The following is an 18,205-nucleotide window of genomic DNA, read 5'->3' as shown; positions in this document are numbered from 1 at the left end:
AATAAAAAAAAGCTCGATATCCGTCTGGATGGAAAATAAGACAAATGGATTGAAGTAAAAACAACAATAGTGCGCCGAGACTAAAGAGGCTGATGAAATCAAGGCAAGTAAGAGACATTGACACGCTTGCATCAGATAAAGCAGGTGGCGCGGGGGGTTTTATCTCTTGTTAGCTTTAGCGGGCGGCAGGCAGGACTGGGTCGAGGCTAATTAAAAGGAACCATTGTGAAGGCGTTTCTACTACGAGAAGCCAGACCCGTGTCAATAGCACGAGGCCCAACAGCCGTCACGATAAGCTTTGGACTTTCGCATCGATCTCGATGTCACCGAGAGGCACCGGCTGTACCTGAGTAGCCCGGGCGACAGGCGCACTGGAAGCCCCCGGGCTGGTTGAGACAGACGCCCTCGTGGAGGCAAGGTGACGCCTCACACTCGTTCACGTCCAGGTCACACAGAGCGCCGAAATAAGCAGGAGGGCAGAGGCAGTGGAACCTGCAGGAGACCACATCACATGTAATAAGCAGGAGGGCAGAGGCAGTGGAACCTGCAGGAGACCACATCACATGTAATAAGCAGGAGGGCAGAGGCAGTGGAACCTGCAGGAGAGACCACATCACATGTAATAAGCAGGAGGGCAGAGGCAGCAGAACCTGCAGGAGACCACATCACATGTAATAAGCAGGAGGGCAGAGGCAGTGGAACCTGCAGGAGACCACATCACATGTAATAAGCAGGAGGGCAGAGGCAGTGGAACCTGCAGGAGAGACGACATCACATGTAATAAGCAGGAGGGCAGAGGCAGTGGAACCTGCAGGAGACCACATCACATGTAATAAGCAGGAGGGCAGTGGCAGTGGAACCTGCAGGAGACCACATGACATGTAATAAGCAGGAGGGCAGAGGCAGTGGAACCTGCGGGAGACCACATCACACGTAATAAGCAGGAGGGCAGAGGCAGTGGAACCTGCAGGAGACCACATCACATGTCACCATTTAGAAGTACAGTCAATACTAAACCGTATTGCGTATTGCTATTTTGACATGTTTATCTTAAACCAGAATTCTTTTTTTTCATAAAGATCCCCTAACGTCATGTTTTAAGATGTATATAAAATACTCTACGTTGACTAATAATTTGTGTAAAATTAAAAGTTAAATGATCTGGTTAAAAATCCTTAAAATGACTTCCCCTGTAAATATCTGAAAAAATATGCAGAATCTGTAAATGTGCACATATTTTTTTATCATTAACTGCTGAATATGTGTCAAACTTTGCACAGACATCAAGCTCAAACATCCGACTGAAGGAAGAAGAAGAAAAACATATTCTTTGTGTGGAGGGGGTGATTACACATCTTACTGTATGTACAGATATGAATTCTACATCTAAACAAAACAGCAGAAACTAAGGCTGAAGGTTTTTATTCCTAAATTGACGAGCAGCTCTCTTGATTCAGCAGCGAACAGTATGGGAGAGAGGAAAGCGATGGCAAGTTACTGAAAGTTACTGCATGGTGTCGGCACTATAGAGAGCCAAAGTGGAACGTCACTTCCTGCTTCAGCACTGTACCAGAGATTTTCATCCGCAATTTATTTTCCCATATACATTTCGTAAAATGCTTATAAAAATAGTTTTACTTGTTCAAACCAAACGGTTCAGATATATTCAGAGACAGGAGAGATCACATAACATTTCACTCTGACCAAAATGTCAAAAAATGCGGGTTTAAAGAAAAAAAAAATCAATGTTATTTATTTTTATGTTTTGGTCCGAGTGAAATGTTCTATGGTCTCTCCCGATTCTAAATACAGCTGAACCGTTTGGTTTGACCAAGTAAAACTATTTTTATAAGCATTTTACTAAATGTCTATGGGAAAAATAAATTGCAGAAGAAAATCTCTGGTACAGTGCTGAAGCAGGAAGTGACGTTCACTTTGCCTCTCTATGCAAACGACAGCGGCTGCAATTATTTCCTGTCTGTGTCCCTTCAAGTGACTTAATTTGAATTCTGTTTGATGACTTATTATTAGTGAAGGGAAGGGCCTCATGGGTGCAATAACGTCGTTTATTCAATTTGTTCCCCGCTCTCCAGCTGCTGCCGATTCTTCTCTCCCCTGACCACACACCTCTGAGGAGCCGCTTACCGTGTGCTACTAACACTTCAAGTCATTAGATACTCCAATAAAAACTAAACTAAGTTTGTGATAAGTAATTTTTCATGGCTAAAGCAAGTTACATCGTGTCAAATTTCAGTCATGTGCTAAAATGTATTTGTTGCCATATGCCAAAATAGAACAGCAGCGCCTTATTGAGGAAACTGTACAGCAGTGGTGGAAAGCTTTTCAGGAAAATAAAAATAAAAACTTTTTTGCAAAAGCTTCACAGTTCAACGAAAATATTTTATGCTTTAAATCTAAAATGGTTCATCGATTACATTCTAATCTAACAAACCTATCAATTTAAAAGTCAAGCACGTTACCGTGGAAACAATTAACCTTTAGCCCAAAATCACAAATCAGAATGAGGGGATCCCCGGTATACTTTCTATCTTGTAAGGGCTCCTTGGCTGAAAAACATTTGAGAACCTCTGCTGTACAGTACACAAAGTAGACTGGTCTGAGAAAATACTGTACAAATACATATACTATACTATAATGTGTTCCTTTTCACAGTCAGAAAAGCGAACTATTGCAGATCCTTTCCATCATGTGAAAGCCCTATAGTCCATACTGCACAGCGGATGAAAAGATACGTGTAGATTGTGACCCTGTGTGCACACACAGTGCAGCTCAGACTGACTGAATAGAAGCGAGCGTGGGCTGTGTGAGTCTACTGTAGTCTGGTACAGATGGACTTGTCGGGTCAGGGAGAGACAGAGGCAGGGGGTGTGTTCGTACGCTGCTCGCTGTGCGCTGCGGAGGGAGGTTAAAACACACCTGATGTGTGAACTCCCTGGACTGTACAATCAGGGGAGTTGCTCAGAGCAAGGCTGGGTCACCCGGGAGCAAAACCATGACGGGAGACAAACTGCAGACAAACCATTTAGGACTTGAATTGGCCCTGGGACTTCTCTCCCCATCTGTCCGACTAAGCCCAGAGGCCCCGCGGCTCCCATTAAGCACAGAGGAGGAGGGAAGTGCCAGTGGAGGAAGCCCCAATCTAAGATACATGATGTGCTCCTGCTCACTTTGCTCTCTGTCTTTTACAATCGCAGCTTAAATGTGTCAAGGAGGAAGAGAGGCTTGCTACCTAAACTGTAACAGCATACCCTCATGTGCTTTCTCTTTGAAAAGGCTTTTTTGTTTGTTCCGCGGTCAAAACAAACACCTCGGGAATGATGTTCACTCATCTATTAATTTTTCATATTCACATAGACACAGATACATGAAAAGGTCTGGTGCAAAACCATAACATGTTATTATTCATCGTACTCACGCGTTCACAAGGTCTTGGCAATTGGCGGCATTGTGGCACGGGCTTGAGGCGCACTCATTGATATCTTCCTCACAGCGAAGGCCAGAGAATCCCTTCTTACAATCACAGCTTAACAAGGAGAAAAAAATCATTAATATTGATATGTTGTCTCACATGCAAAATAGAAAATCTATTTGTTTCCTACTGGCACACGTGCAGAGGGAAAAAAAAGATGAATAGGAATTTAATTATATTAATTACACACCACATTGAGATTGATTGTACATACAGTATAGCATAGGTCTGGGTGTTGACCGTTTAACTAAACCTAAAGCTAAATTTCACCTAAACCTAAAGCTAGATTGCAAAAAAATAATAATCAGAGATTGTTATCAATTTGACCTCAATAATCCAAATGATGCATTATTAAATCCACAACTGACAGATCTCCTTTTTTCCTTTTTTAAGAAAGGCCATGAGCTCAGAATAAATCTATGACCTCATGCTAATCTGTTAGCAACATGGTTAGGTTTGAGGTGGTGTGCAGGCAGGCTACTTTACTAACGCTCACAATCCTGACATTGCTCTGCCTTGTCTGAATGAAAAGCTATTTCTGGATCTTTTACCTGTAACCGTTGACCCGGTCCAGACAGTGGCCCTGGCTCTGGCACGGACCTGAGCTGCACTCATTGGTGTCAATTTCACACCGGGTTCCCTCAAATCCTGAAAGATAGATGAGATGGTCATGGATCAGCAAGCCCCACTACATGGTGCAGACGTCAGGAGCGATGATAACAAAGGCCCTAGTGAATGCCATTTTAATGGAACTAGTAGCCCCTGTAGCATATCTCATCTTCCAGCTCTCAGCAACCACTGTTTCCCCTTTGAGAGTGTATAAGTCTAATAATACTTTAGTGCCACAGACAGATTGGTCTGAGGGTTGGTGGTTTGGGGTTTGGGAGGCATGTGTGGGCGTGTGCGTGCGCGTGTGTGTTTGCGTGTGCGAGTGAGAGTGTGTGTGAGACAGAGGGAGAGAGAAAGAGAGAGAGAGAGAGAGCGAGTAGGAGGACATCTTGTTAAGTTAGGGTAAGAGGGAGAGGCTAAGCCCAAGAGGTCTTTTGCCCTGGTTCATTAGGGGGTTGAGGGGCAGGATGGCTAAGCAGATCAGCCTGGATGTTTTGTTAGACGTCTGAAGGCAGCCTGGGAGCTTGTAATGTTCTGCCTGCTGGAAGTATTCCTCCTGGTGCCATGAAAAGCCTTGGTCTGCTGCATAACATGGTTCTGTTGCACAACAACAACAACTATAGCGTACTCTTAATTTGACCCATCCTGACCTCCACTAGAACAAATGGTAACTTGGTGCTCATAAATGTCTCTCCCCAGACGTATCAACTGCATTTCCATTTCTTGTGTGGCAAAATTATTTTGCTAGATGATCAGCGCTGCACCTAGCTAACAATACAATACAAAATATCAAAACAAGTGGATGGTGTTTCGCTAGAAACTCCCAAACTGCTCCCAAACTGATCATACTAGGGATCAAACGATTATCGGTTTAATGATAAACCATGATAAAATTCCTGATGATTAGTATTACCGTTTAAAATTAACCGTTAAACACTTTAATTATCATTCAAACTGCATTTGATTAGTGCACTTTGAAAAACACGGTAAATACTGTCCATCAACCAAAGTTAGCAACAGTCTCTGAGTTTTCAATATAAAACTTGGTGAAATGATTTCAGTGAGTGTATCGTACTTCTTAGGCCTGAGTTTTCCATATAAAACTTGGTGAGATTTCAGAGTGTATCAGTACTTTTTGAACAGTTTCAGCACATTTGAACAATGCCGTGATCATAACCGTGATCATTCTGCTCACTAGGATCGTGATATGAAATTTTCCCACCGTTTCATCTCTATATCCGTCTACATTCAAAACTGAAGAAAGGCAAAATTCCCAACACAGCTGAGGGCGATGTGAATAAAAAGAAAGGTTAGACTGTGACACTGACACGTGTGCATCTTGGGACGCGAGGAGGATGAGAGGGAATGTATGGGAGCACGTCTGCTGAGTTATGGGACAGCACAGGGTTCCCCCGGCTGGCCTGTCAGTCAAAGCAATGGTGGGGAGCACCTCGGGGACAATTTCCAATGTCAACGCAATGTAATGCATCTTCTGCCACTAAGCAGTGACTGCAGGCTTCTCTCCGTCAGAGGACAGAGAGAGGGATACCCAAGGCGCGTGCTCACCTACTCATTCCATCATCTGGCTTGTGCCGTGTGATCACTACTCCTGCCACGGAACGTCTCCAAGGAGAAGAAAGTGCTGGTGATCCCCGGTGAATAGTGGAGCTAACTCTGATGGACGTTTCAATCGAAATATGAGTGATGTCTTCATTTTAAGGGGTGCACATTTGGCTTTTGACTGGCTACAATTCTAACGATTGTCTTCTTATCAAAGAAGCTGTCGTTGCCCGAGATGTCACCATAGCCCAGCTACATTAGGTCATATGTTCTGGGCGTGTACTTCACTAGAGAATTTCCGGACGAGAATTTTTGAGGCAATATCTTACATCTGTCGTGAAACAGTAGATCCCGGTCCCACTGTCGCTGTCTTTGGGGGGTTTCCAATTGAAAAATTTTCTGCTCTCCAGGCAAATGCTACAGCTTTTGTATCGCTGCTGGCCCGAAGGCTAATCCTCCTGCAGTGGAAGTCAGATAAACCTCCGTCATTCAAACAATGGGTTAAGGAAGTGCTTTCTATGATCCCATTAGAGAAGTTGAGGTACAATCGAAGCAACTCACGAGATAAATATGTCAAAACCTGGGCCCCTTTCATAGAATTTGTTGAAAGTATATCTCTCTCTTGATAAAATCTTTTCTCATACCATGACACAATTGTATACAGGAGCCAGCCAGTTGGATTCAATAATGTTGTAAGTCTAACGTTCAAACACCTAAAGTAATGTACTGTACATGTATGAATGTATACCTGCTGTAACCAGACCACTGATTTTTCTTTTCTTTTCATTTTTTTTTTCTCTTTTTGTATTCACCCCACCAAGGCCTTGGGGTGGGAGGGGGGGATTCTATACCTGTAAACTGAAAAATGATAAATAAAGTGTTGAAAAAAAAAAAAAAAAAGCTGTCGTTTTGATACAGCTGTAGCACAAAGGGGGCTGATTTTAAAATTGTTACCTGCAGTTGCTTGTATTCACCTTATGTAGCCACACCCATTTGACCCGGTTGTGTGGTCGTGTGACGACTTCCGGCAAAAAAAAAGAAAAAGAAAATGGCTGGCTGCTCCAATATCATCTAACTCTGAATTAACTAATAATTTAGCCAATTGTATGTAACATACCAAATAAAAGCAAACGGCAATGTCTAAGAATGCAACGCCATGTAACTGGCTCGTTAAGTCTCGCATTCCAGGGAAGTACGTTAACGTCTGCGGGTTTTGTAAGATGTAAATGGCGCGAGCGCTCGGAGGAGAGAAAACTATCTGAAGCTTTCTTTGTTGGAGTCCAGGTATGTTTTACAACAAAGTGCTCATCATTGTCGACGATAACGTTATCTGACCTGGCTAACAGTGGATACTCGCTTGCTTGCTGTGTACCGAGCTCAAAGTAGTAGGCTACATTCTTTGTTTTACCCCCTGCACTGTCTGCTATGACGTTCTTTCATATTTGGCGCCGTGACCGCCGGAAGTGTTAACACGACCCGGAAGAATTTGGCCCACCCCAGCGTCTGAACATAAGGTGAATAGAGTACGGTCTTATGATCTGTGGAATAATTTTTCTTTTTTTTTTGCCGTCCCGAAATCAGAGATATCACAATTGGGTTTATATTTGGATGTTTAATTATAGCGCCCTTATCACACCAATCACAGAAATGTGTAAGAATAGCAAGCAAGGCCCAAAATTATAGTCCCCCGATCTGGCCAAACAACAGAACACAGTGCCAAGAAGATGCACAACTGTACCACTCAAAGTTTCGGCATAATCCGGCCAGTGGCATGGCAGTTATGTCCAGTCAGGGTTTGAAAATGTGTAGTTCTATCTGTGGGCAGGACACTACAGGTGGACAGGAATATTCAGTTCAATATCATGCACAGAGTAAGCAAGCAGAATATTGATTCATATGGTTGAGGTCATATTTAAGCTGTTGACATGAACCTTTGATTGCCTCTAACTGAGTCTCCCTGTTTCCATGAATAAACAAATAGTTGTGTTTACCGGCGGGGTGTCCCGCCCACAGATACAACGCTCCCTCAGCAAAACAGTCTGAAAAGGAGCAGTTGCCAGCTACCCTCTTTCACTGAGCAGCAGCATCCTTGCAACAGACTAGAGGAAATAAATGATAATCCCAGCATTAATAGTAATACAGTACATGGTTTTTGTTGACATCAAATTGACACATTTGTGACACAAATGTGTCAAAGATGTGCATGCAAGCCCACATTAGTTGACTACCAGATGTTAGACCCTGTTTTAATTTAAACAGTTTGATACATTATGCATGAATGAAGCCTGTAACCTCTTTTTCACTGTGCTGTGTAAATAAGTGTTTAAGTATGCTGTCATTTTGACTGCTGCTAAACCAAAGCCTCTCTGGCTTTAGCAGGCCGTGACGTTATTGTTTCGGTAGCTCACTTACAAACGGCACAGTGTGCTGTGCGCTGTGTGCACGGAGTAACCTGGCTCCTGTTAAACTGCTTACATGCACCCTTTGCACTGTAATGCTGTAATGGTAGAATGACTGATACTTTTGCCCTCACAGCACCCTGCAAATGATTACCCCTTTTGCCATGCAAATAAAATAATATCCGTATCCACCGACAAAAAAAAAGTACATCTGAGGAATAGCAGTCTATACGTTTACAGTGGAAAGAAATAAAAATGTAAGCAAGCTTTTTGAAGGTGTTCACTGAAGGTAGGGTGTTTCTGTATTATGCCAGGATGGAATGGAGGTCCACTCACAATGCCCTCATTTCAACTCTGCCAGTGGTCATTCACTGCCTCTGTGAAATGTGAAAGCACAGATATCTGCTAGATGTCCTAAAGGGAGGAACTGAAGGCAGAGAGCTGGGGTGCAGGTGTCATCTCATAGGTCAGCCCTATGGGCTCGGATAAGACTTATAGCTGGAGGTGCAATGGTGAGACACATACTCTAAGCACTGGCAGGCTGTGCTACACTCCACTCTAGCTTGGCTCCATTTGGCTATTTTTGTAGCCAGTCAAGCATTCATGGGCTAAACATAATGAGTTTAGACACAGACTATGCACAAAGCAATTGCTAATTTGTATGACAGTACAAGCTAGAAGAAAAACATGACCTCTCAGGGCTGTAGAGTGGTACAGTTTTGCTAGCATAATGCTATTAAAATTATTCTGTGCTAGTGAGCTTTTCATTCTTATATAATGCTGGATAGTTTATGGATACTAATGCATCATTTTTCTTGTTATATTTTGTGAGTAAAATCTGTGACAGGGTGCTCTGATCTGAGATCAAATGGTTCGAGTGAATTTATGAAAGCGCACCCATTTAAAGATTTTGCTACTTTTTTGTCGAATAAATAAAGCAATTTCCGTTCTGAATTTAACAAAAAGAACCGATAAGAATACCGTTAAAGTACAAGATCGATAAGCAGTATCGGTAAGGGTAGCAGTACGGTTACAATCGTAACAATACCCATCCCTATCTACATGTATATGACCAATATCAAATTAAATGGGACCAACAAAGCATGTGTTTAACCGCCACCTGTGCGTACAATTACATTTATCTTTGTGCTACTGAAATGTTGAGCTTTCTAGCAGCAGTGTGCTACCAGCGAATAAAGTCAGCGTAAAGCCCTGCCTCTTCCCCTCACAGTCGGTATCACGTGCGTGCAGAGACCTTTGCTCGTGCACTGGGGGAGGCACGCTGAGGCACTGAGATTCAACACCTGCTATTTCTTTATATATATATTTTCTCACCTCTATATTCAGGCACTTTCAACATATCACTAACTACTTCTGGAATGGAGCCGTGAGTCACAAACTGTTTAGTCAATTAAATTAAATTAAATTCAATTTATTGTTGTCCACAATGTGGAAATGTGTCTTTGGCTTCACAGGTTTGCTTGCACACATGAAAAGTACAGTACACAGACACAGTACACAGCACAGGAAATGATAGGGTACATAATACAACATAGAACAATACAACAGGACAACAGCACATTACAGACAGCGATCACGGACATGGTTCTGATGTGGATGAGTCTGACGTTTATGAATTTAGCAGATTTATTGCGTTTGGTATGAGAGATTTTTTGTAGATGTTGCTGCAGGAACTCTATAGGAAATACAAGGACCCTCAGTGTCAGTGCTATCCAGTAATAGAAAACTCTTCAAGAGACTATCTTTGATCTCAATTCAGTCATTGTATTTGGGGGCGAAATGGCAACTGTGGAGGTTTATGTTCTTTTATGTTAGTTTAGTTCAAAGTCCAACAGCGCTTCCCAACCTTTTTTGACTCAAGGCCCACTTGGAAATCTCAAAAAGGTTTGCGGCCCACATCCGACCGTGATCAGTACAGAAGCCAAAATGCCTCCTCAGAGAACCTTTTATTTGAACAAGAAAAGGAGCGGTCCATCAGCACCACACGGAAAATGAGAAACTAAAAGTGAGGGGCTATATGCAATAGGCTAATTAACAAATAATTAATTACAAATTAAATAATGGTATCATTCAACAATGGAGAAATGCATTATCATACATAATCGTAATGTTTTGCAAATGATTTGGCGGCCCACTTGCAATACCTCTGCGGCCCACAGGTTGGGAATGGCTGAGTTATAATAACTTGAACTGTGGGGCAAAATACAGCACATTTCATTAACTAATTGGATAAGACAGTATGTGTGGGTCACATGATATGAAATTGTGCGATGGAAATGCAAAAAGGGGATATCTTGTTAATTCATTATCAAATTTACTATAAAGAATTTATACAAAAATATTCATTATACGATCAGTTTACTCATGCCATGTAGTGTAGTCTCAAAATTAAGATTTTGTGCCATTATATTCAAAAGAGGCTAACTGAAAAATATTGTATATACTGATAGGAAATTGAATTGAGATGCACCTACAATATATCCTGACAAGAACAATCTAGCTTTCTCTGCCTCATCTAGAAAATATAATTATCACCTAAACTCAATGCAATACATGAGGAAATGTGGTCTTGACAATATTGCCAATGTTTGAAGTGATTAAAAAAAAATCAAAATCATGTTATACCAGTCCATAAGTGGGGATGTGCGTGCCACAGCTCTGTGCAGACTTACCAGAAACTGCTCATAAACAGCTTAAATATGGGAAAATACCGTTTCAGATTGATTGGCCAACCCGTTGAGGAGAGAAATGGATGCAGACAGACGGACAGAGTCATTTTATAGTGAGATATTTGTCAATTCCCTTGCTGGCACAGCTACAGGAAATCATGAAGCAACTTGGTACAGTAGGACACCATTTCAATCTTGTGGAAGGTGATGGCTGCCATACCAATAAAGGGGCTTGTTCTCCATCTGTCCAGGAAGGAACACCTCTGGGGAGATTCTCAGCCATGACACCAATATGTGTTTTTTTTCCTCAGTCCACACAATGCTTCTGAATTAATTCACTATATTGCTAAAAAAAAAAATGATTTCCTTATTATATTGCTACTATATTGCAGGAAGAAACAATTGTGCCCCTCTCAAACATATCACCTAAAGCTTCATGAGCAGGTGGGAACTTTGGTAACTAGCACCATGTTGTTTAGAAACATGGAGATGTGCTACATTGACACCATGTTCTTTCTATTGTGCAAATACAATATATAATAATGTAACATCATATTCATAAAACCAGCTGCCATTCTCTTGAATGAAAACTTTGTATTCTCTCTCTCACACTCACACACACACACACACACACACACACACACACACACACACACACACACCCACACACCCACACACACACACACACACACACAATCACATCACTCTATATCTATCTACTGTATCTATCCATCAAAGGGAGCAAGTGGGCAATGTTTCTTCCGTTTAAATTTTTGTCCCACTGATGATGTCAGGCATTGTGACATCATCAGTGTTGTTATTATTATTATTATTATTATTATTATTATTATTATTATTCTTAATAATATTATCTAAAAATACATATTTTCAATTTTCAAAAATGGTTTCTTACATTTTTCCATTTCCCCCTTTCTCTCAAATACCCTGTAGTACCTCCATGTACCCCTAGGGATATGCGTACCCCCCCCCCCCCCCCTTTTGGTTTACATGACTCACGATCTGATGCAACTTTCCCTTTGTAGCATCATCTTTGGTGAGTGCTGTTATGCATGCTGGTTCCATTTGTTGTGCTTGTCGGCCACTAACCCTCACCTCAGTAACCCTCACCTCAGTAACCCTCACCTCAGTAACCCTCACCTCAGTAACCCTCACCTCTATCCTAGCTCTCTGTGTTCAGCTCGCTCTCCACTCAGGTTGAGCCTCCCTGCTGGGGCTCCCTCATTAAGTGGGAAGTGGAACATCTGTGCCGGCCAGGTGATATGACGAAGGCCTCCTGGCCAGCTGCTGCTGCTAGTAAGAACAACTCTTTCCTTCACTTTCTTTTCAGGCCAGTGTCTGGAGAAACATCTGACCACGCCGGAGGTGACACGCGGGCGCCAACCTGCGACCCTCGTGTTGGTAGGCAGGGAATCTACCCGCCCGGACACCCTACTGGGCCGATTTTCATGAAACCTGGTGGAAGGGTGTAGCAGCGTGGGCCAAGGAAGAAGCCATTATGTTTTGGTGCGGATCTGATCCGACTCAGGGAATTGAGCAGACTGGACTAATGGCCTTGGCGGAGGTCTGCGCTCCTTGAGTGCCCTTCTAGTTGTATTTAGTTTGTCACTTCATGCATAGTGTAGTGTAGCATGGACCGTTCTGTTGGCTGTATTCAAGACTTGGACGTACGATAGCAACATGCATTGACAGATCTGCCATTAGTAGAACACTTTAAGAATTTAATTTCATGTCTTAACATACAGTATCTAAATTCAAATGTGTGCTTAGGTGAGACGGACATTCTATCGTGCACAAACGCTTATTTGCGTGGTACTGTTATAGGGATTGAGCTCAGAGGAATCATGTCCTTTGTCTGAGACATGTTGCATCTCATGTCCCACAACACAACCCGCTCAGTCTACGTTCAGCCCTCTGATACAACACAACCCGCTCAGTCTGTGTTCAGCCCTCTGATACAACACAACCCGCTCAGTCTGTGTTCAGCCCTCTGATACAACACAACCCGCTCAGTCTGTGTTCAGCCCTCTGATACAACACAACCCGCTCAGTCTACGTTCAGCCCTCTGATACAACACAACCCGCTCAGTCTGTGTTCAGCCCTCTGATACAACACAACCCCCTCAGTCTACGTTCAGCCCTCTGATACAACACAACCCCCTCAGTCTACGTTCAGCCCTCTGATACAACACAACCCGCTCAGTCTGTGTTCAGCCCTCTGATACAACACAACCCGCTCAGTCTGTGTTCAGCCCTCTGATACAACACAACCCCCTCAGTCTGTGTTCAGCCCTCTGATACAACACAACCCCCTCAGTCTACGTTCAGCCCTCTGATACAACACAACCCGCTCAGTCTGTGTTCAGCCCTCTGATACAACACAACCCGCTCAGTCTGTGTTCAGCCCTCTGATACAACACAACCCCCTCAGTCTACGTTCAGCCCTCTGATACAACACAACACGCTCAGTCTGCGTTCAGCCCTCTGATACAACACAACCCCCTCAGTCTACGTTCAGCCCTCTGATACAACACAACCTGCTCAGTCTACGTTCAGCCCTCTGATACAACACAACACGCTCAGTCTGCGTTCAGCCCTCTGATACAACACAACCCCCTCAGTCTACGTTCAGCCCTCTGATACAACACAACCTGCTCAGTCTACGTTCAGCCCTCTGATACAACACAACCCCCTCAGTCTACGTTCAGCCCTCTGATACAACACAACCCCCTCAGTCTACGTTCAGCCCTCTGATACAACACAACCCGCTCAGTCTACGTTCAGCCCTCTGATACAACACAACCCCCTCAGTCTACGTTCAGCCCTCTGATACAACACAACCCCCTCAGTCTACGTTCATCCCTCTGATACAACACAACCCGCTCAGTCTACGTTCATCCCTCTGATACAACACAACCCCCTCAGTCTACGTTCAGCCCTCTGATACAACACAACCCGCTCAGTCTGTGTTCAGCCCTCTGATACAACACAACCCCCTCAGTCTACATTCAGCACCTCTGATACAACACAACCCGCTCAGTCTACGTTCAGCCCTCTGATACAACACAACCCCCTCAGTCTACGTTCATCCCTCTGATACAACACAACCCCCTCAGTCTGTGTTCAGCCCTCTGATACAACACAACCCCCTCAGTCTGCGTTCAGCCCTCTGATACAACACAACCCCCTCAGTCTACGTTCAGCCCTCTGATACAACACAACCCCCTCAGTCTGATTCCAAGCATAAATTGCATCCCTTCTGTCTCACCACTGTGTGACAGGTGTCAGAGGTCAGAGGGCACAACTATCTCATGCCTTCTGTTTCTGCCCTTCATTAACGGGATTCTGGGCCAAAATATTTCACTGGTACTCCACGGCCTAGAAAATAACCCTACAGCCGGAGGCAGAACCCGCCATCTTCGGCTTCTCGTAGTCCTCTATGGATGGAGAGACTCAGGTTCCTGAGGACCAACTCACTTGGGAGTGTTTTTAACCATTCGGGACCCGTTTCTAGCCGACCTCGACGAGGTTAGGGGTGACGGGTGACTTCCCTGGCAGGTTTCTCATGCATCCCTTGCGTGGGATTCCGGGCACAATGACTCTCATAAGCACTTAAGCACCTTAAGCGGCTGGTAATCACGATGTAAATGTTGATCATGAATGTTGATCATGGTAATATATGTATGTTTTCTTTTCTTTTCCTGTGTCTGAGCGTGTTCGTTTGTCTTGTCTGTGCATTGTTCAGAAAATTTAAAATAAAATATACTCAATAAATAAAATAAAATAAAATAAACTCAGTCTGCGTTCAGCTCTCTGATACACAACACACAACCCCCTCAGTCTGCCTTCAGCCCTCTGATACACAAACACACAACCCCCTCAGTCTGCCTTCAGCGCTGATACAGGCTTCCAGTTCATGCTTGAGTCACACATAGTGGCACATAATTTTACCAGCACATGTTAACACCATAGACATGTTAACATGTTAACACCATAGACATGTTAACATGTTAACACCATAGACATGTTAACACCATAGACATGTTAACACGTTAACACCATAGACATGTTAACACGTTAACACCATAGACATGTTAACACGTTAACACCATAGACATGTTAACATGTTAACACCATAGACATGTTAACATGTTAACACCATAGACATGTTAACACCATAGACATGTTAACACGTTAACACCATAGACATGTTAACATGTTAACACCATAGACATGTTAACACCATAGACATGTTAACACGTTAACACCATAGACATGTTAACATGTTAACACCATAAACATGTTAACATGTTAACACCATAGACATGTTAACATGTTAACACCATAGACATGTTAACATGTTAACACCATAGACATGTTAACATGTTAACACCATAAACATGTTAACATGTTAACACCATAGACATGTTAACATGTTAACACCATAGACATGTTAACACCATAGACATGTTAACATGTTAACACCATAGACATGTTAACATGTTAACACCATAAACATGTTAACATGTTAACACCATAGACATGTTAACATGTTAACACCATAGACATGTTAACACCATAGACATGTTAACATGTTAACACCATAGACATGTTAACATGTTAACACCATAAACATGTTAACATGTTAACACCATAGACATGTTAACATGTTAACACCATAGACATGTTAACACCATAGACATGTTAACATGTTAACACCATGGACATGTTAACACCATATACATGTTAAAGAGCATGGAGCAGGGTAATTCCTTTGCTAAATGTATACTTAACCTTGTCCCTATGTCCATTTGAAAAGTTAATGCATCATTAAAAAAAAAAAAAAAAAAGTTTGAAAAAAAATATGGAGAAAAACACCTTCCTTTTTCAGAAGGAAATAACAGACTTTTATTCTGTTAGAAAAAGCCTGCTACGTCACAGTGGGGAGTGGCTTCCGCGTGCGTGTCTCCCTCTCCCCTCCCACTCTCGTCAAATCCATGGTCAAATCAGTCGTATTTCAGGACAGATAGCAGGTCAGGTACGTACGCTAGTCAAAGTCAATCAGTCAGCCAGTTAGTCGGTCGGTTAGTTGGTAGGTTAATCACTAGTTAGTTTTTAGTATATAGTTAGTCATTTAGTCAGTAGCTGCCTGTAGTAAGTCGTTGTCAGTGAGTTTTGGGTCGGGTGTCGCCAGGTTACTGCATGCAGATAACAAGCTGTCAGCTCCACTCTGCTGCTGCTGCCTGTCTGCGTGACACTCTCTTTCTATCTCTCTCTCTCTCTCTCTCTCTCTCTCTCTCGGTGTGTGTGTGTGTGTGTGTGTGTGTGTGTGTGTGTGTGTGTGTGTGTGTGTGTGTGTGTGTCTACGCTGTGTGATACGCTCTCTTCACTCGAGGGAGGGGGAGGCTGCGGCTCCTTCCTCCACCTCTGCTCTGCTCTGCTCTGCTCTGCTCTGCTCTGCTCTGCTCTGCTCTGCTCTGCTCTGGGGTCCGCTCTGCTGTGAAAAGAGAAAGAAGGAGGAGGAGAAACCGCCACCTCCACAGCCAGCCACCTCACACACCCCAACTGTGCACGGCTCGCATGCCTCTCGGTCGGCTGGCCGGACAATATGCACCCCGCTGCAGCAGCAGCTTTTCTCACTGTGTTCGGGACTTCGGCTCTCGGCCAGATGGCTGGACACATACGTCACTTTTGCGCGCGCGCGTGTGTGTGTGTGTGTGTGTGTGTGTGTGTGTGTGTGTGTGTGTGTGTGTGTGTGTGTGTGTGTGTGCGTGCGTGCGTGTGTATCGAATTACAGTCCGCACCTCGGCCCGCCTCCGCTCGCTTGTGTGTGTGTCAAATTACAGTCCGCACCTCGGCCCGCCTCCGCTGCTTTCAAGCTCCTTCACAACTCTCTCTCCGCGGTCCGTTGTGGGCTGTTCCTGCTCTCTTTCACTGTCAAAATTAGCCTGAGGACCATCACATGCATGTGCATAAACATTTGCTACCTCCTCTTCCTCCTGAAAACCGGCGTTAGCATCCATAGTGTGTGACTGACAGCCCTGACCTAAGTGACTACAGACAGAGGGACAGACGGGCATGCCTGGCGACTCCCTACACTGACGTCAGAGTTTTGGGGTCCAAGATGTCAAAATAAAAGTTCAAAAAATAAAACGACCCCAGAAGTCACTGTAGTGTATATGTAAGTGTCTTAATGTGAAAATCAAGTTCCTCCATAATTCACCTACACATTGACTGATTGGGGTCTCTAACCTGCCCCATGCTCTTTAACATGTTAACATGTCTATGGTGTTAACATGTTAACACCATAGACATGTTAACACCATGGACATGTTAACACCATAGACATGTTAACATGTTAACATGTCTATGGTGTTAACATGTTAACACCATAGACATGTTAACACCATGGACATGTTAACACCATAGACATGTTAACACCATGGACATGTTAACACCATAGACATGTTAACATGTTAACACCATAGACATGTTAACACCATAGACATGTTAACATGTTAACACCATAGACATGTTAACATGTTAACACCATAGACATGTTAACACCATAGACATGTTAACATGTTAACACCATAGACATGTTAACATGTTAACACCATGGACATGTTAACATGTTAACACCATAGACATGTTAACATGTTAACACCATAGACATGTTAACATGTTAACACCATAGACATGTTAACATGTTAACACCATAGACATGTTAACACCATAGACATGTTTACACCATAGACATGTTAACATGTTAACACCATAGACATGTTAACATGTTAACACCATAGACATGTTAACATGTTAACACCATAGACATGTTAACATGTTAACACCATAGACATGTTAACACCATAGACATGTTTACACCATAGACATGTTAACACGTTAACACCATAGACATGTTAACATGTTAACACCATAGACATGTTAACATGTTAACACCATAGACATGTTAACACGTTAACACCATAGACATGTTAACATGTTAACACCATAGACATGTTAACATGTTAACACCATAGACATGTTAACACGTTAACACCATAGACATGTTAACACGTTAACACCATAGACATGTTAACATGTTAGCACCATAGACGACAGAACTAATTGATGTTGATTTCTTTACAAACAGCTCACCTTGATCATGTGTATTGTGTGGTGGCAGGTTTGAATGGGAGGGCTGAAATGTGCCTACAGCGGTACATCATAAATGTTGGGGATCTGGCAGACAAATAGACAGAGGCAGACAAATAGTAATGTAATTAGGCCTGGGGATAATGTCAGGGCTACACAACGTGTGCACAAAGTCTTGTAGTGGGATCAAGACATGGCTTCTTGTATAATCGCTCGGCGTTTCCACGAGTTCCAGCGGTGTAGGATGGATTTGTGGTGAATAATAATGGACTCGTGAGTCACGA

The 18,205-nt window shown here is 43.1% G+C and overlaps 1 protein-coding gene across 1 annotated transcript in view; it reads right to left on the bottom strand.

The window, feature by feature from the left end:
- Positions 1–18,205, bottom strand: part of eys (eyes shut homolog) — a gene marked incomplete at both ends in the record, with an annotated part of 311,891 nt that overhangs the window by 105,322 nt on the left and 188,364 nt on the right. Inside the window, 3 exons of the mRNA XM_083658278.1 lie at positions 347–492; positions 3,437–3,544; positions 4,042–4,138. Of these exons, the coding sequence (XP_083514404.1) occupies positions 347–492; positions 3,437–3,544; positions 4,042–4,138 (351 nt within the window). The remainder of the gene's footprint in view (positions 1–346; positions 493–3,436; positions 3,545–4,041; positions 4,139–18,205) is intronic.

The sequence above is a fragment of the Poromitra crassiceps genome, assembly GCF_964638095.1.
Source record: "Poromitra crassiceps genome assembly, chromosome: 22".
NCBI lineage: Eukaryota > Metazoa > Chordata > Actinopteri > Beryciformes > Melamphaidae > Poromitra > Poromitra crassiceps.
This window is presented reverse-complemented; position numbering and strand designations above follow the sequence as displayed.